This window comes from Thermobia domestica, chromosome 13, assembly GCF_964235325.1.
Source record: "Thermobia domestica chromosome 13, izTheDome1.hap1.1, whole genome shotgun sequence".
NCBI classification, from domain to species: domain Eukaryota; kingdom Metazoa; phylum Arthropoda; class Insecta; order Zygentoma; family Lepismatidae; genus Thermobia; species Thermobia domestica.
In genome coordinates this window covers 193,015,052-193,032,293 of record NC_137466.1, presented here as the reverse complement: position 1 = coordinate 193,032,293, position 17,242 = coordinate 193,015,052, and the positions used below count along the sequence as shown (strand labels likewise).

The 17,242-nt window shown below is 33.8% G+C and overlaps 1 protein-coding gene across 3 annotated transcripts in view; it reads right to left on the bottom strand.

The window, feature by feature from the left end:
* The window catches only part of Neurl4 (neuralized E3 ubiquitin protein ligase 4), an 86,994-nt gene that overhangs the window by 46,142 nt on the left and 23,610 nt on the right, over positions 1–17,242 (bottom strand). For 2 of the 3 annotated variants that reach the window (XM_081737170.1, XM_081737171.1), the window contains exons 6-11: positions 16,294–16,494; positions 13,267–13,407; positions 8,202–8,298; positions 6,682–6,781; positions 6,048–6,224; positions 2,286–2,376 (exon numbers count right to left, since the gene is read on the bottom strand). In XM_081737170.1, coding sequence (XP_081593296.1) covers positions 2,286–2,376; positions 6,048–6,224; positions 6,682–6,781; positions 8,202–8,298; positions 13,267–13,407; positions 16,294–16,494 — 807 coding nt within the window. The remainder of the gene's footprint in view (positions 1–2,285; positions 2,377–6,047; positions 6,225–6,681; positions 6,782–8,201; positions 8,299–13,266; positions 13,408–16,293; positions 16,495–17,242) is intronic. The other variant, XM_081737172.1, reaches the window with a different exon arrangement.

The following is a 17,242-nucleotide window of genomic DNA, read 5'->3' as shown; positions in this document are numbered from 1 at the left end:
ACACAAAGGAACATTCTTCAAGCAAAAATGAAATGAAATCTATAGTTTTACGTCCCATGGTTATGCCGGTTAGGCTAAAGGAGACGGTGATGATGAGAAATGAATGAAATGGTGGAATGAAGAAAGTGGGAGGAAACGGGAGAACCCCGAGAAAACCCACGAGCACGGTGTTTGTCCACCACAAAGTCCACACGGCGCGAGCTGGGATCGAACCAGGGACCCCATTCTTCAAGCAATAATAGTAGTATTCAGAGTAGTTAATGAAACACTTCAATGGATGACAGTGTTACTATCGTAATTAACCGACTTCATTGTATGCATGTTCTTGCGTAAATTTAACACCGATTAATGATCTTGAGTATTCTTTTATAGTTTCGAAGAGTATAATTTTTTATCAGCATCTGACGGCAGTACTTGGAGCTACATCATGACACTCATCAACAGCTGATAGTGTTAATACCGTGTGTATGTTCACGTATAATTCCGTAATGCACAGATCGAATTATATATATTTATACGGCCACGTATGTTTTGTAGGCCGATTCATTTTATAGGAAGTTAGTGTCCCACCTTGAGTTTTAACTAAACTACTAGAGTACTTAATAAAAGTTCAAAATGCACTAAGTTCCATTATCAACACTTACAAAATAAATTAAACATCTAGATCTTAGTTTTTCCTATCGATAGAATCGTACTCGGACTCAAATCGATTAAAAAATAACAAGTCGTTGCCACAAAGAGTTGTATGTTGCAAGTAATTTGTGTATCAATTATGAAAGGAACGAAATTAACCTGCGATTATCTAACTACAAACATTATAGTAGCTCTTATACAATAACAAAGATAAAAAGTTAATTACATTACGACCTGGTGGAAAGGCCGCATATAACAGCTACAAGCATCTGTCTTTTTTATCTTATCTCTTGAAACTGATAATACAGAAGATAAAATATGCTCATATCTTAGAACACACAATGGCAATGTCAGATCTACACAACTGACAGCATGGTATAAACCGTCAAAAATCTCACTTGCTCCAAAGTGACCTTAAAATTGAATTTAAGTTTGATGAGTAAGATTTTAATTTTATACTTGTTTATTTGTATTTATTTGTTTTGTAGTAACATTGCGTATTTCTTATTTCTCAAAATTGTTTTCACTCTGTTCGGCTCTTCTGCCCTGTAAAAACAGCTTTCGCGTCAGAAATTGAAACCGGGACCGCGAATACTAAATGTCATGATGCTAACCATTCGGCTACTACGGACCTTTACCCTGTCCGAATATAGAAACAGACAAGAAAAATTATCACTTATCTAAACATAAGAAATTTACACAAAGAAAGGAACTAATTAATCACAAAGTAACACGATTATAAAATTAAGCCTTACTCAGTTACAAAGAACAGTGGTTCTCAACCTAATTATATCACGATCCCCATTTTATCACATATTCTTGCCAGCGATCCCCTTATAATTTTTGGTTTGTAATAAGCTTGTGTGGAATTTTTAATATACCTATTCCGAAGATCTCACGATATCCATCTATTTTTATAATGGTAGAATCCATTTCTTGCATACAGTGGATACAGTAACTTCCCTAAAAGCAAATGGATTAAAACGCAAATTTGGTCAGTTTATTCATATCACAAATATCGAATCCAATTGGTCAAACTGTTTCGAAATGAATACCACCGGCCACGGTGGTATTTCTTTCATGGTGAGCATTAAAACAAAGACAAGAAATCGCTTATCAGTTGAAAATGACTTGCTAATGTGCGTCTCGAAAATTGAACCGGACATTGCCTCGCTAGTGAAATCACATCATGCTCAGGTATCTCATTAGCTTTCAATTTTAATCAATAAGCAGGTTTTGTCGCATATTTCAATATGTACTTCTCATTAGTTGCTTATCTTTCATTTAAATTGATTTTTAAACAATTCTGCACCTGTTGAAAATGTTTACTACACCTTTTTTTGTTGTTGTTCCTAACAGTATGTATAAAAATAAAAATATACCTATCAGAACAAAACTCAAAATAATATTTAAAAATATTTTCCGGTATTAAGATTGTAATTATATTTCTCTCTTCCGTTTATCTTCGCGATCCCCAGGTTGAGAAACCCTGACATAGAAGATATGTCGGAATGATCCTCTTCTCTATTCAACTGACGATAATGATATTAACGATACATATATTTAAAAACATGACCTGTTTACCACGTAAATAATAATAATAATAATAATAATAATAATAATAATAATAATAATAATAATAATAATAATACCTGTAGCCTGTCCAAATTTTGGCCATACTCATCGATTACTGTAGTTCCATTATGCATCACTCCATTACCAGTCATCATCCATGTGCCGGACCTGCAAATTTTAACGTAACACATTAATACTTAGTTCATAAATTTTCAACATATTATTACTTATTATATGATAAATGAGTGAATAACATTAATAAAATTAAATCAAGCTAAACAAAAAGAGAAAGAAAAGTCTTAACCTTAGAAATTTATTTAATAGAATTAAAAAATGTAAGAATCGCGATGACGATAGAGCGCTCAGATCTGGTACGTGGGGTCTCTGGTTCGATCCCTATTCGCGCCAAAATGGGGTAAACACCGTGTGCGTAGGTAGGTATTCCCGTTTCTTCTCATTTTCTTCATTGCACTATTTCGTTTATTATCATTACTGTACCCTCGCAGTATAGACGTGGGACGTTAAACTCAAAATAAATAAATAAATTGATAAAAAAATGTATTCCTGTTAGATAATCTTCAAAATCGTTAGTTTTATGGAAAGGATCTAAGGCAATAGCTAAGAACCGAAAATTAGGTTAACACTGATTAAAATGAGATTTCAGTGAGTATATTTTTTTCTGGATTATGTGGATCCTTATCTAAAAATTTTAATGGAATTTTGAAAATACTGATAACATTTTTAATTATCGAGTAGATTGTTGCCTTAAATCAGTGATGCCAGAGTTAGTAAATATTTACCTTCGATATTTCTGATGCTATTGTTGTGTCTAAAGATACACATTTTCACGTCTACTTTACTTTATTTTCTGAATGTATTGTCAAAGGAAGGAAGGAGGAAAAATCAGTATAATCGTCTATTGTAAATGGAGAACATCACGCGGTGGCTCAGTAGTAGAGATCATGGGAAATACAACTTATTTCATATTTCTAACTCATTTATTAAGTAAGTAAAGATACCTTCATCTTTGCTACTAATTTGAATCTGCAAATGTATGCTGCGAAAACCACAGCGCAGATATCATAATAACATAGCGACTTTTTGTCGAGTGCGCCTATGTCCAATATCAATTTAATTTAGGTTTATTTTTCTAACAGGAAATTATAAATTAAACAGTCTACTTGTGATGTCGTTCTTTTAAATTTTTTTTAAAAGTTTTTTATTATGAAATTAATATATATGTATATATATATATATATATATATATATATATATATATATATATTATTCATGAAAATACAGTTTAGTTTGAATAATAATTTACCTGCTTTTTTTTCTATTGTTATTGTTGCATATTCTAGTAAAACTTTTCATAATACGAAATTTTACAAATATTCTGTGTTCACAATATTTTTTAGTCTAAGCTTAACAACACAATAGGTAAATCTAGCAACTCCTAAAACTTTTACACTGATGAACGCAGCACAACAAAATGAAAAACAAACGAATGGAAAATATTTGAATGAATATTAACTGGTCATTATTTTTTTTTAATAACTTAGTTAAGCAATTTCATGTCTTGTTTCATTTTTAGATGTTCACTAAAATCTGATGTTGGCGTTTCTTTATATTTCGCGTCTGTGTATGTATGTGGGTTCATTTGTTCTTGTCCTGACTTAATTTTTATCATTTATTTATTTTTAATATTATCTGCACAATATTTTAAGGAATTGAAAATTCCAACATGGGACCACAGAACCAACATACAAAAAGGAGACACATATCAGGAATTCCAAGGTCAATACGTATTATTAGCAACTTTTTCGAGTTAAATCATTATTATAGACTTCAAGATTAGTTTGACGGTACATTTCTCAACCATGAGGAATATTACGTGAAAGTATGCAATTGACGCATATTGAAACACCAAAGGCAAGAAAATCATTTAAACCACAGAAAAATGGTTATAATATAGATATGGAGAGAACAAGCCTGAGAAATTTTCAAGAAAAGTGGAACAAGTCCAAAAGTATGTCTACCGAAAAATAGATATCATTTGCCTTATAATCAAGCTTAACGTACAGACTCAAGAAAGTAAATTAATAAATATGGTTTTAAGGTTTCATTTAAATCACCCAAGGATACAGAAAAGTCATTACTAGTTTTAAGAATTATTTCCTGGATGATTTGGTTTACTGGTTTCTACGTAGTTGTGACAGTGGTAAGTCATACCAAAAGGAACATACGAATTAGGATTAAGGAACACGCCCGGAATTCAAAAGGTGATTCTGCGGACTCAGGACCTCTAAACACTTGAATATATATCTCAACTTAATGAGAAGTGAAAGTGGAAGTTTTACGTAAGGAAAACCCATATAAATCGCTTTTAAGATAAATTAACAATTCTCACAGAAATGTAACTAAAATTAAGTACAATGAGTGAAAATTTATTATCAACTAAAAATGTAAAATGTGCGCCATACCTAAGATAGAAGAGTGATATATGAGAAGCTAAAACTTTACCATCAAGTTATCACCATGTTACATGATGTGGCAAGTTCGTCCACTAGGACGTAATAAACAGAACATGGCAACTTCGTTGGTTTTAAAAAGTATGGAATCAGAACTTCGTATTCAAATGGAATATTTATAGAATAGAATTATAATGGATGAGAATACAAAATGTAGCAGAAGAGCGTAGAGTCCTGTTTGGTAGTGAGGCTATATGAGGCGTGGACCTACAGCTTAACTTGGGATCCGAAGCACATGATCTCCGGCCAGAAATCGAACCCAGATCTCCCGCGTCGAAAATGTGTACCCAAATAAAAATTTGTGCCTAGTCAGAAGACGAAAAGGGCAGAAAAGGGGTTAGCGTCCGAGTAATTAATTTGGAGGCTGAAAATATGGGTTCAATTCCCAGTTCAATATTTCTTATACTCTTTCCAACTTTCGATTAACTAGAATTTTAACGAGTGAAATAACAAGAACACAACGAAACTGATTTTTTTAGTTTAACGCCCTGTGATTGTATTTAAAGATTAATCCTAGTTCAAACAAATATTTAACATGGATAAAAGGGTCATACACATTTTTTTAAAATGAATATATATATATATATATATATATATATATATATATATATATATATATATACACACTTTTGGACTGGCAGGTCATCCATTCCATACGAATAAGGATTAACTATCCAGTTCTATACGAGTTGTGTGTGTTGTTGGTTTATTGTCAAATTCGAACTACATGTATGTACTCCCACTGAATATCACCCCTTCATGGTCAAATGCCTACCACGTATGTGGTCCCGGGTTCGATTTTCTGTGGAGATGCTAGCCTCGGAACACAATGAGAGTTTGTGGCTGTTCTGGGAAGCGGGCTGGGTGGCGTAGTGCTTAACGCATCGACACAGTATGCCGGAGATCCCGGGTTCGAGTCCCGCATTAGTCATTTACTTTTTTACTCTGTTACTGAATTCGCACCTACAGAGGATCTGGTATATAAAAATACGTTTCAATCTTGTTTCCTCCTTTCATTAACATAAATGAGAGTAGTATATTCATCCCGCTATAAACAGTAGCTCCAGCCTTATATAGCCTCAATAATAAAAAGAGACTTTAGCTTCAACCACACTAGAAAATGGTACGCATACGAGGAAGATGAGGTTGTTATCATTTGCTTTATGTTATCATCTTATCAACATTCTTAGATATCCAAACACTTTTTACTAAGAGGATCTACAAACCAAAAATCTATGCATATTACATACAAATTTCCTATGTAACTGCCCCGTCCATAAACACTCGGTACTTAAAAACACTTCTTACCTAACGTTTGTCATTGTGGATGGATATTCAAGTTCTGTAGGTGAATGTGTGGTCACTCCTATCTCGATGGAACCCGCCCATTTGGTAACCATTTTATCTAGTCTCACTTCAAATAGTTCATTTGGCTTCAAAGGTCTATTTGTTAGCACTACTCCATTGTTAAAATCATCCATAGCGCTGAAAAAAATATATATACATAACTTAGAGAATATATGAATTAACTGACTTGATAAACTGTAAAATGAAGTCTTGGCAAAGACTACGATTTTCGTCTACTGTTCTGCAACACGTTAATACTAATACGCACTTAAATAACAAAAACTGATTAATCAATACAAAAAAGTAAATAGAAACTTACTAGGGGCACACCCATGGGAGGTCCACCGGGTTCAGACCTCCCTCCCCTAACTTCCTAAATCAATATACATTTATACACTTTCTCAATGAAACTATACGCATATACATTTATGCAGAGGGGAATCTCCCCACACTATTTGTTAAACTTGTGAAAATAGCATGAACATTAAAAGACCTAAAAAAGGCAATTTAACAATCGAAACAGAATACGAAAATATGTATATAACTACAAACTAAGAAATACTGTAAATGTTGGAGAAATGTATTTTCATCTTACTTCGGCCTGTGAGCGGTCCTTCCATTGTTAATAACAGCTGCATGTGTTCCGCAACTTGAATGAAACATAAGCCTATCTACAAAATCTTCGTCAGGAACGTCTGAAAAATAAGGTACAACTAAATATTAATTAAATAGTAATTCTTTCCGCGTTTTGGGTTAAATGTTCTCCACCCACTTTTTAAAAAACTTATTTCTTTTTATAAATAACACTATTCAACACAAAATGTTACGGAAATAAGACTAGCTAAACGTTACTAATTTGGAGCCATTGAATTCGAAAATGACACTGCATTACCCAAGGTTTAGTGTGAGTCTAGCAATCCCACTATTGATTCTTATCTCTCTGTGTAGTCCCTCCTATTAAGAAATACATGTAAATGGAGAGAAAATCAAATCTTGTGTGCCCTAATACACTCTCTGCAATTCGGTCTGTTTTCGTGACAAAGGACTTCCTATTTCTAAACCTCCAGAAAATGTCTCTATGAACTCGAACAAAAATAAGTCTTTCCTCAAATACAGAAGAACAGAAACCATTAGCTTCACTAAATGCGGACTAGCTGCAAAATAAAGACTTATCAAATCATACTACAAACAGAGTTCAACAGTCTGATCTGAGGTCTACAACTTCCTTAAATTAATCAGTTTTGGGCATCGCGGTTAAAACAGGGGAATTATGTACACCACTCCATAGAAATGTTAACATTCCGCTGCAGTTATAACAAATTTGAACAGTTCTTCAAAACCTAAGACGATTTTAATATACAGCGCTAACACATTAACAGCCTGGTGAGTGAATTTAAAACGTGGAACAATCCTGATTTATAGTATTTTATATTTCATTATTTTATTGTATCGTATCATACCTACTGCTAGGCAAAACATTTAAAATGCAACTGAGCTAAGCGAGGTCTTCAGCAAAGCGTGCAATATGAAAACTGTTACTATGTACTTCTTAACATACAAACATTCCAGTTACCGAATTCTATGAACGTGCGAAGTTTAGTCAAGATTTCTTAAACGGCATATAATATAGGATCACACTTGAGAATTTGTTTCTGAGGTTAGGAACCTTTGTGTATATACAGTATATATTTTAATTAAAATTTGGCGCTTCCCTCGGTGATCTGCATCACCGTCAAAAGTTTAATTAATATTGCTCTAAGATCATAGGAATTACAGTCCCCCAAAATGTGCTTAGTATAGCATAAAAATTCCGCTCCCTCAGGTCAACAGTGTCATTATCTAAAAAATATGAACTAATCAATTAATTTGAATATCATTTCGTGTTCACCAATAGAAAAAAAAAATCACAGTAACACCCAACTTTTGAGAAATTGTTGAACAGTGTAAATTCAGTATCAACAGTGACTTGTAATAAGAAAATAATATTTTCTTAATATAAAAACACATACGAACATCGTAAAGAAAGAAAAAAAAGTGGGTGGCTTCTAATAGAAGTACATTAACTGGGGAACTGTAAATTGTACTGCAAACAATCAATACAGAAATTATTCTCACCGTTTAACCCATGCAAAATCTGATGGTCCCTTAAAGCTGTGTTCCTTCGAGTTATGAGATTCTGTTCCTCTCTTTCGTCACGATCCACAATGGTCACCTGAAATTTAACAGGAAATAATACAATTTCAGCATTAATTTGCAAAACCAGAAGACATTTCCTTTACTTTCTACAAAAATAAATAAAAGAGCAAAAAGTAACTAAATTTAAATGAAAAAAAGTAACTTAGAAGACAATTGCAGCGGAAATCTTATTGCACTATAGAAATTTCAAAATACTGAATTTACAGCTGTTTCGACATAAGTTTACTTTCTCGAAGTATTTTAATTGATATGTAATCATTATATCACGGAATCTTGAGAAAGTACGGACAAATTGTAGTAGTGATTTCTCACATATTATTATTATTTTTCTTGGAGCAATGATAAGAAAGGAGCATGGTGGTAGAGAGACGAAAAAAAATATTCGAGATTTCAACGGATGTACACGTATTCATAGCCACATTTACACATGTTTCTCAATGTCTAACTGTCTCGATGTGTACAAACATCTAGAGGCCCTACTGTTGAATGTATCTGGGCCAAATTTTAAGATTTTTTATACGAATCTCCAGGCTGAGTTTTCGAATTTTCTTCCTACTCCCAAATGCGAGTAGAGTACTGAAGGGTGAGAAATAAAAGAAATGCACTTTTCTCAAAATCAACTGCAACGATTCTGTTTATCTGCATAAATAAAAATGAAAGTGACTATGTGACTTGATAATTCTTGAAACCGACCGATTTCGATCAAATTTTCAACATAAATGAGGTTCGAAACTGAGATGGTTTTTATCATTTCACTTTGACGGTGCAATTTAGGAGAGGGAGGAGATACATAAAAATGATCGGCAATTACCGATATTAGTGTCGAATCCATAGTTTTCGAGGTCGCTGAGATGAACAGTAACACTTCTGATGGCGTTTAAATCCAAATTCAGCCCCGCAACTTGAGGGAAGGGGAGATAAATATATACAAAATTATCGAAAATGACTGACATCAGAGCATTAGTAATAGTAAAAAGTGACTCACTAACGGAACACACTACTATTTTTTCTTATTTTAACCCAGTGAAGAGGGTAATTGACGATAGTATTTTATAAATCAACACCGAAAGTACTATAATATGACAAATTATTTTTCTGGGCAAAATTCAGAAGTATAATGATCGTGACCCTTGGGTTTTTATTTTATTTTATTTTATTATTTAATTTTATGACAGTTTTTGAAAACAATTCGGGCATTTTGTTCGGGGATTTCCAAAATTAACATTTCATTAATAATGTTGCATTTCTCATAAAAGTATCCGTAAGGGGCAAGTTAGTTCAGTTACTTTTAGACATTTTTCTCGCAAAGACTCAGGCAACTCTGTTCATATTTCTTAGATATTTCACTTCCTTAGATAAGTATTTCAATCCTACAATACGGCATAAGTAATTTTTCGTGAAATATCCACAAAGAGTAGCAGGGTTGGCTGGTTTAAACCAAGGTGGTTTAAACCATAGTTTAAACCTTGGTTTTAACCAGCTAGGTTTTTCAAAAAACTGGTTTAAACCAAAAAACGAAAAATGTTCGTAAACGTGTAACTATTCGTAAAATCTTGATGAACACACATTTGTGGGTTATCACGTTTCACTCCCATATATTATTCGTACTATATTCAGACCTAAATTCCTCCTTCTTTACTCCAAGAGATTATATTACAAAAGCAACTTTTTTATGTAACTTTATGGATGTTTCTTTTGTATTTTTTTTATAGTTTATTATTGTTATGCAACCAAAGGAAAATTCTGAACATTGTTTCGTTTTAATAATGTTTACTATTGATAAAATACATTGAAATGCCGTACTTTTTTAAGAGGGGGTCATACAAACCCCACGAGAGGCAATTATTGAAATAACAAGAATCTTTGGTAACTGTTTATGTATAAATGGGTCAGAGCCAAAGTGGACTCAAATAATTCGTATCTTTATTCACTTTTCTTACTGATATGCAAAGTAAGTCGTTATTTTTCTTTAACTTGGACTAATAAAAGTCGTAGTGAACAGACTTGGACTAAATTAGTTCTTCTGTACTCTGTAGTACTTTGAAATTGTCCATATGTAATTCTGCATAATGGTTCCACTTGTGCAATTGTTTATCTTTTTGTCCTTCTGAAATGATTCTCGACGATTATATTAACAAATATGTAAAGATCAGTCAACGTATTTCTATCAGGAGTCCTTCGTGAGCGAGTCGGCAGACGTATCGCATTTTTGGCCAATTAGTCCCGGTTTCGAGTTCAAATGGAGGACAATTTCTCTTGGATGTAAGCCGAAAAGTGGTTTGAATTCCGCTTTAAGCTTATGTGACCCCTTCCAGCATAACCCGGTTGTTGCATACTAACACCAAGGCGAAACAAGCTTACTTCTGTCCATATGTGATATAAATATATAGAGCAAATTATTTACAAAAACTGGTTTAAACCAAGAAACCCGAGTTTAAACCAAAAAAACCTAGTTTTTTGGTTTTTTCAATAAAAACCATGGTTTTTGCCAACCCTGAAGAGTAGTATAATCTTGAGGGGTGAACTTTGTTCGGACGTAGTTTCCCGACAACGCCTATTATAATTCTATTCATATTTCGTAATTAAATATTACAGTAATAACAGTGGCATGGCATGATTTGAGAAATGTGAGAGAGAAAGCTCGATACGATGTCCGGTACTTTTTATTTGTATTTAGCTTTCAATGTTAAGTGAGAAAGAAAACGGTATACTCAGCATTAATTGGCAAATATCGCATTCTAGTCCGTAGAAAGAACTGTATCCAATTAAGAAATACTTCCTTGTCTCTGCGATTCTGAATATTAACCACAATACTTAATACTTTACTTATAATCTAAATATACTTCTTTATTTTCTTAGATTATACTATATCTCTCACCTGGTTAGATCCCGGCTACGCAAGTTTGTGGTGGACAACATCGTGTGCGTGTTTTTTCGGGGTTCTCCCATTTCCTCTTAAAACTTTTTTATTACAGAGAATCCATTAAAAGCCTCCGTGTACCATACAGCTTTCAGGTGGTTGATGTATTATGAACACATCTGTTCCTGTCACCGTTAACTTCGGCTTTGGATCCATGAGCATACTTCTCAAAATACAGTTGCCAACTGAAAATTTTCTCCGTCTTGTTTGTTTGTTTATTGATGTCCAGCGTCCTGTTTCTCCATTGAACCTACAGTTTAAGGAGGAATCCGAACCACAGCAATGTATTCAAATGTCAATGCTCTCTCACTGAAGGCGCGCGCTATCCACCAGACTAGTGGGGAGCGATTCTTATCCGTCTTGTCTCTTGTTTTTTCTACCCTGCAAGACACCATGAAAGTTATCATCCTTTTCAATGTTAGGTCCACACTTTATCATTTATTTCGTTGCTTTTCTGTCTACAATATCGACATGAACGTAATTCAATTTGTAAAAGAAAAAGGATTGTTCTAACATAATTCTAACAAAGCCTAAAATCAATAATTTATTTCCTAGATTTTATAATGCGATCTTTCTGCTTGTTAGTTAACAAAATTGAATCACAAAAAAGTACGTTATACAAAAATTTGAAGTCCAAAATAACTGCATTCGTAAATTAATTCTAAATTAATAGAAGCTCACAGACAGCACTTTAAAATTATAAATACAACCAACGAAAACAAATTAAATAATACAAAAATAACTTGAACGAAAAAGAAACGTCTGATTCTTAATTCAGTCTTCTGCATGTATGTTATAAGCATTTAAATGTTTCTACTTTCCAGAGATTACGGATTATTCCGTTCTCAATTATCATTACAGCTACTGATGATTTTCAGTGTTATGTTCTTCATAGAAATTTAAAATGGAATAAATAAATAAATAAATAGAAGTTTGTTGAAATACTATATAGAAAGTTTTGTATGTATGTGACAAGTTAAAAAAAAAGTTTCGATTTCTTCCATATTAAGAAAAGTGATTGGGTGCGATTTAAATGTTAGGGAAAAGTACGCATTTCAGTTGACTGAGCTAACTTTTTAAAATATCGAAAAGTACATTTGAAACGTTTCGACTAGTTCTACAATTCTAATTCTTCAAGTAGCATAATTCATCAGAAACTATCCAGTTTGAAGATCATACGCTGATATGAAATCATTACTTTAATAACCAATTACTTATTCAGATCTCCTCGTGCTGGTAATCGTGCAAACAACTTTTCCTTTGTCAAACGCATATCAGAATACGGATCTTGTTACTCAGAATCAGTTGCAATTGCTCTATTCAGCATTTTCTTAGTAGCGAAGTCATGAAATTAGATCAACTCTCTAGCTATGGTGTGGTGTGGATTTTAATGCATGCTTACTTTTTGGTAAATAATTATAATATGATAGATTTATCTTTATAAATAAACTGTAAGTCCGTTTTTGGAATTGAGGTGTAAGGATTTTTTAAATGCGATATCAAAACAAATGTCTCATGCGAAATAAACTCACATCTTTAACTTTTATTTATAATACAACGAAAGGATAAGATGCTATCAAAAGCTACAAAAAACAATACCGAGACAGTGAAGGACAGGATTAACACTAATGTAGACCCGAATTACGATCGGGAATTGAACCTGCAACAACCATCACGGTAGATCAATCTTCACAGTGAGGTCATTCCCCACTCCACCTCCACGAGAATTGGATTCTAGGACCACGCGACTGGCTCTGGCTATATGGAACATTGGATTTCAGAGATATTTTTCATCGTTATATTGGCGTGACGTTATCAAACTGCTAGTATCATGTGCAAGCTGACCCCTCTTAGTACATGAAGATGCAATGAGCGAAAAGCAATATGTGGAGTAAACTTCAGAAAAAGAAATACGGAAGTACAGTACCAATATGTGTAATATAAAGTAGAAACACTTAAATACTTTCAACTATACTTGCAATATACACTATGAATATTGCAAGTAATTAACTGTGGTTCGCAGCTCCATACACGTTCCTTTGGTTAATTCTAGTATGACTCTACCTTTACCGTCATTCCGTAGAGATCCACTACGCCCCACACACAGTTGGGAACTTTCGTTGCTGCAACTCCTTGGTCAAGTCCATTGATGAAGTAGTGAAGATTTCCATTTGCCTTTCTCATCATTCCGATTCTATCACCTTCCTAAAAAAACACCAGAAAATAACTAAGTAAATAGATAAATAAATCCTAAAATAATAAATAGATGTCTCTACACTTTAGAAAGATTAATAGTAATTTTTGATCGACTAGATTTCAACGTTGTGGCCCCGCGTAGTGTAGTTGCTAATGCTCTCACCTTCGGTGCGAACGGTCTCAGGTTCGATTCCCGGTGGGGGCACTCAGTCGAAAAAGCGTAAAAAGCTTTTTGAGGCCAGCCATCCTGAATGAGGTTTTCCCCATTCATACCACGCAAATGCCGGGATGGTACCTCACGTATAGATCCCAAACCGCTTCCTTCCTTCCCTTTTCCCGGATAGTGTGCTCGCCGAGGGACGTCATCCCTCATACCTGTCGGGCTAAATGGCTTTAGATGCCGAAAGCCCAGAAATCTAAATCCTAGATTTTAACGTTCTTTCAGCACAAATGCTATACGAGACAGGATCCAAACTACTACTCGAGTTAAATGCTGATAGATGCTAAAGGACACATGATAAGTAACTCAAATATGAACAGAACTTACCTTGTACTATGAAGTAGTTATTCTTCAATCAGATCGTTGCTAAACCGGAAACAATTGTGAAGGTTCTGTCTTCTTGTAAAACTTCTCTGCAAAATATGTAAACAACCTCACATCTCAAAACTGTAACAAACTTGGATTTTTGGAAAAAATATGATTTACAATTTGAGGGCTTTTCATAAATTTTAACTTGTTATTCTTCATGTGAGTAAAAATTGGAATGAGTTACTGTTATCAGTAATTTTAATTCCAATTTTTACTTATATGTAGGGCAACAAATTAAAATCAGTGTTAAGTTTATAAGCTGTGTATCGTACTTTTCCAGGAGGTCGAGATCATTTCAGTTTCGAGAAGTGAAGTTGTTTACCTCGGAAATGGTCTAAGGCGCAAGAAACCTTCCTTCACATATGTTTTAGCTTAGCAACTTTTTGAAGTCATCAACAAAGATGCAAGTACTCACTGGAACTATAAGGTTTGATTGTTCATATTTGAGTTACCACTCGGGATTTTTTTATCCTAGAGAAATAACAGAGAGTATCGAACACGGAACCTCATGCACACAAAGCATGCGCAACAGCTACCTGACTACGAAAAGGCACAACTTAGTACTAATTAAACACAATAATTATATGTATTAAGAATGATGTTAAATGCAACGCAAGTAATTATCGAAACTATAGGAAGTGTAACATGCTAAGCTAAAATTATTGTATTTATGAAAGAGTTAACTAGACAAATAATTTACAAATACTATAACTAAAAACTAATTAAAGTTGATTTTGATTTGATTTGATTTTCAATTTAGCGTCCATTCAGCAGCTAGACTATATTAGACGTGGACTTAAAACTTAACGTTGGATTCGAATCACATGAGCTCCCGCCGTGAATCGAACCCGGGTCTTCCACGCCAATGGCGCGTACATACAGCTTAGTCATGAGGGAGCTCTAATATATATAGCTGAGATGAAGTAATTATGGAGAATAGAAAAGGACAGATAGTATACTCTGGAGTATATAAAACAACTATTTAGAGCATGGAGGCTGTATGTGACAAATTTACAGTTTAGCATGGGTCTAGACCAAATACACTACTGTGAATCCAATTCGGGTCTTCTGCACCAAAAGACATGAATACTAAACACTTAATATTGCTTTAACAACAACACATGATTAACTTATTAAAATAATACAGCATGTCAGTTTTTAACACTTAAGCATACGCGCTAGCGACGATTCCCCGCATTTGAAGAAAAAAAAAAAGTGATTGCTTCACAATAGCTTTATGCTCGTAGCTGAAGCGCCTTGTATCTTCCTAATTTGTTTCCTTCTGCGTGTAAATAGCCCGCTCAGTTTTCTGGGAACTTTCCTTCTGGAAAGAAAGTTCCGCGGGGAAAGCCTTCGCCGCTTGTACATGCGTTTCTATTTTTTTCATGATCATACTATATTCGTGTTACTTATATTTGTGATCACAATAGAGTACGAAGAAGGGTTTTAGAGCTGTTTAACTTACTACGAGAAGATGAAGTGGAAGGTGAAGATATTTGAAGCACCACAACCATCGTTTCTTACGTCAGATTGTGAACGTGATGCGGTTTCCGTATGTAGTGATGTGATGAGCCTACAAATATATTAGTTTACCAAATACGTTTACATTGGGATGTTTCATGTGTTTTCATTCAGTATAATCTACTTTTGCATACGTAGTTTCAAGGAAGATAAAGACATCTTTTGGAAAACAGTATTAGAGGTTACAAGGAGAATAAATGTCTAAAGTGCGGGCAATCCCCGTCACCGCGTGTGCATAAGTTTTAAAAATTTTAGATTATTTTTTTTGCAATTTCAACACATTTGCAAATGATTCTTTTGGCGCTGGCATAAAAACAACTACGAAATTTTCTTGGTGTTTTTAAGAAACAGATACATAGATTATACTGTAGTAAAAATTTCTAAATAAAATACCTTTAAAGTAGAAATCTATGGGCAGGCGCGTGGTTACGAAAAAAAAAAAAAAAAAAAAAAAGGCGCGTGTGCTTGAGTGTTAAATAATAGTACGATTGAGTTTAACAGGAGAGTTCTATTTTACGGCGATTTCTGGCACTTTGGGGCTACACTTTTATCTTAAATATCAGCGAGCCGATAAGAAAGGGTGTGATTTTATCTATTATTGAAGCTTGTTCAGAATTTATCTTATATTGCCGTAACGCCATAATTATATACTCGGGATTCTCCACTACCAAAAACATTATACTAAGAATTCATTTTTTTTATCAGTAGTTCCAATCAGTGTTTCTACCTATCTTTACTTCAGCTATGAAAGTTTTAAACAATTGTTATTTTATATTATTACGCACCCGTAATTCGTCCAAATTGAACTCTCCGTATTCCCTCCTAGTCCCTTTTCCATTCGTTAGAATTCCACAGCCGGACATCATAGTCGTTCCGCTTCTCATGTTCGTCATGGTCGCTGGAAACTCAAGAACTGAAGGATTATGAGTTGTTATTCCAACTTCTATACTACCAGACCACTTATCTACAAGTCGATCAATTCGAATCTAGAAAGACAAGAGAGCAAACCAATTTAGAGAACATTATATCAGAAAAGGAGAAAGTTATACATTCGAAATTTATCTTGAATATAACTTTAGCACTTCGGAATTAAGATATCTAATCTGAGGATCAGCAATCACTAAGTGAATATGTAAGCAGTTTCAGTGTAAAATTAGTAACTAGAAATGTAATGAACCACAAGCAATATTTTCTGTCGGCAACTCAAGTTACGCCTTTGGTTTTGATTTTTCATCAATAAATGGCAGAATGTGAAGTTTAAGGTCTTCAACCTTGAACTCGTCACATTTCCGTCGAGTCAGCTGTTACGCCTGCTGATGTGTTAATGTTAAAATGACTCGTGTGAAATTATGGAGCATGTTTTAAATGTTCTTTTGAAGTGTTTAATCTCAAATCGCAACACGACTATTGGATCGCGACATGGCTCAACAACTTAAGGCGGATAAAGTCAATTTTACATTTGATCCAAAATGACTAGAAATTAACGGAGTGATAAACTGACCGTTTTCATAAAGCGTATTTACTTCCATTGTTCGTCTAACTTGTCTAATTTCGTCGAAAGTAATGAAAACGATTGAGTGTTTTTTTTTTTTTTTTTTTTTTTTGTTATAACACGAGATTAGTGATCTGTGCCTTAAAATGAATAAGTAACCAAAAATTGCTCATTAAAACAGTGATTTAAACTGGGGAATTTGGTAGCGGGATGTTAAATTGTAAGTGAGAGTAAAATACTAC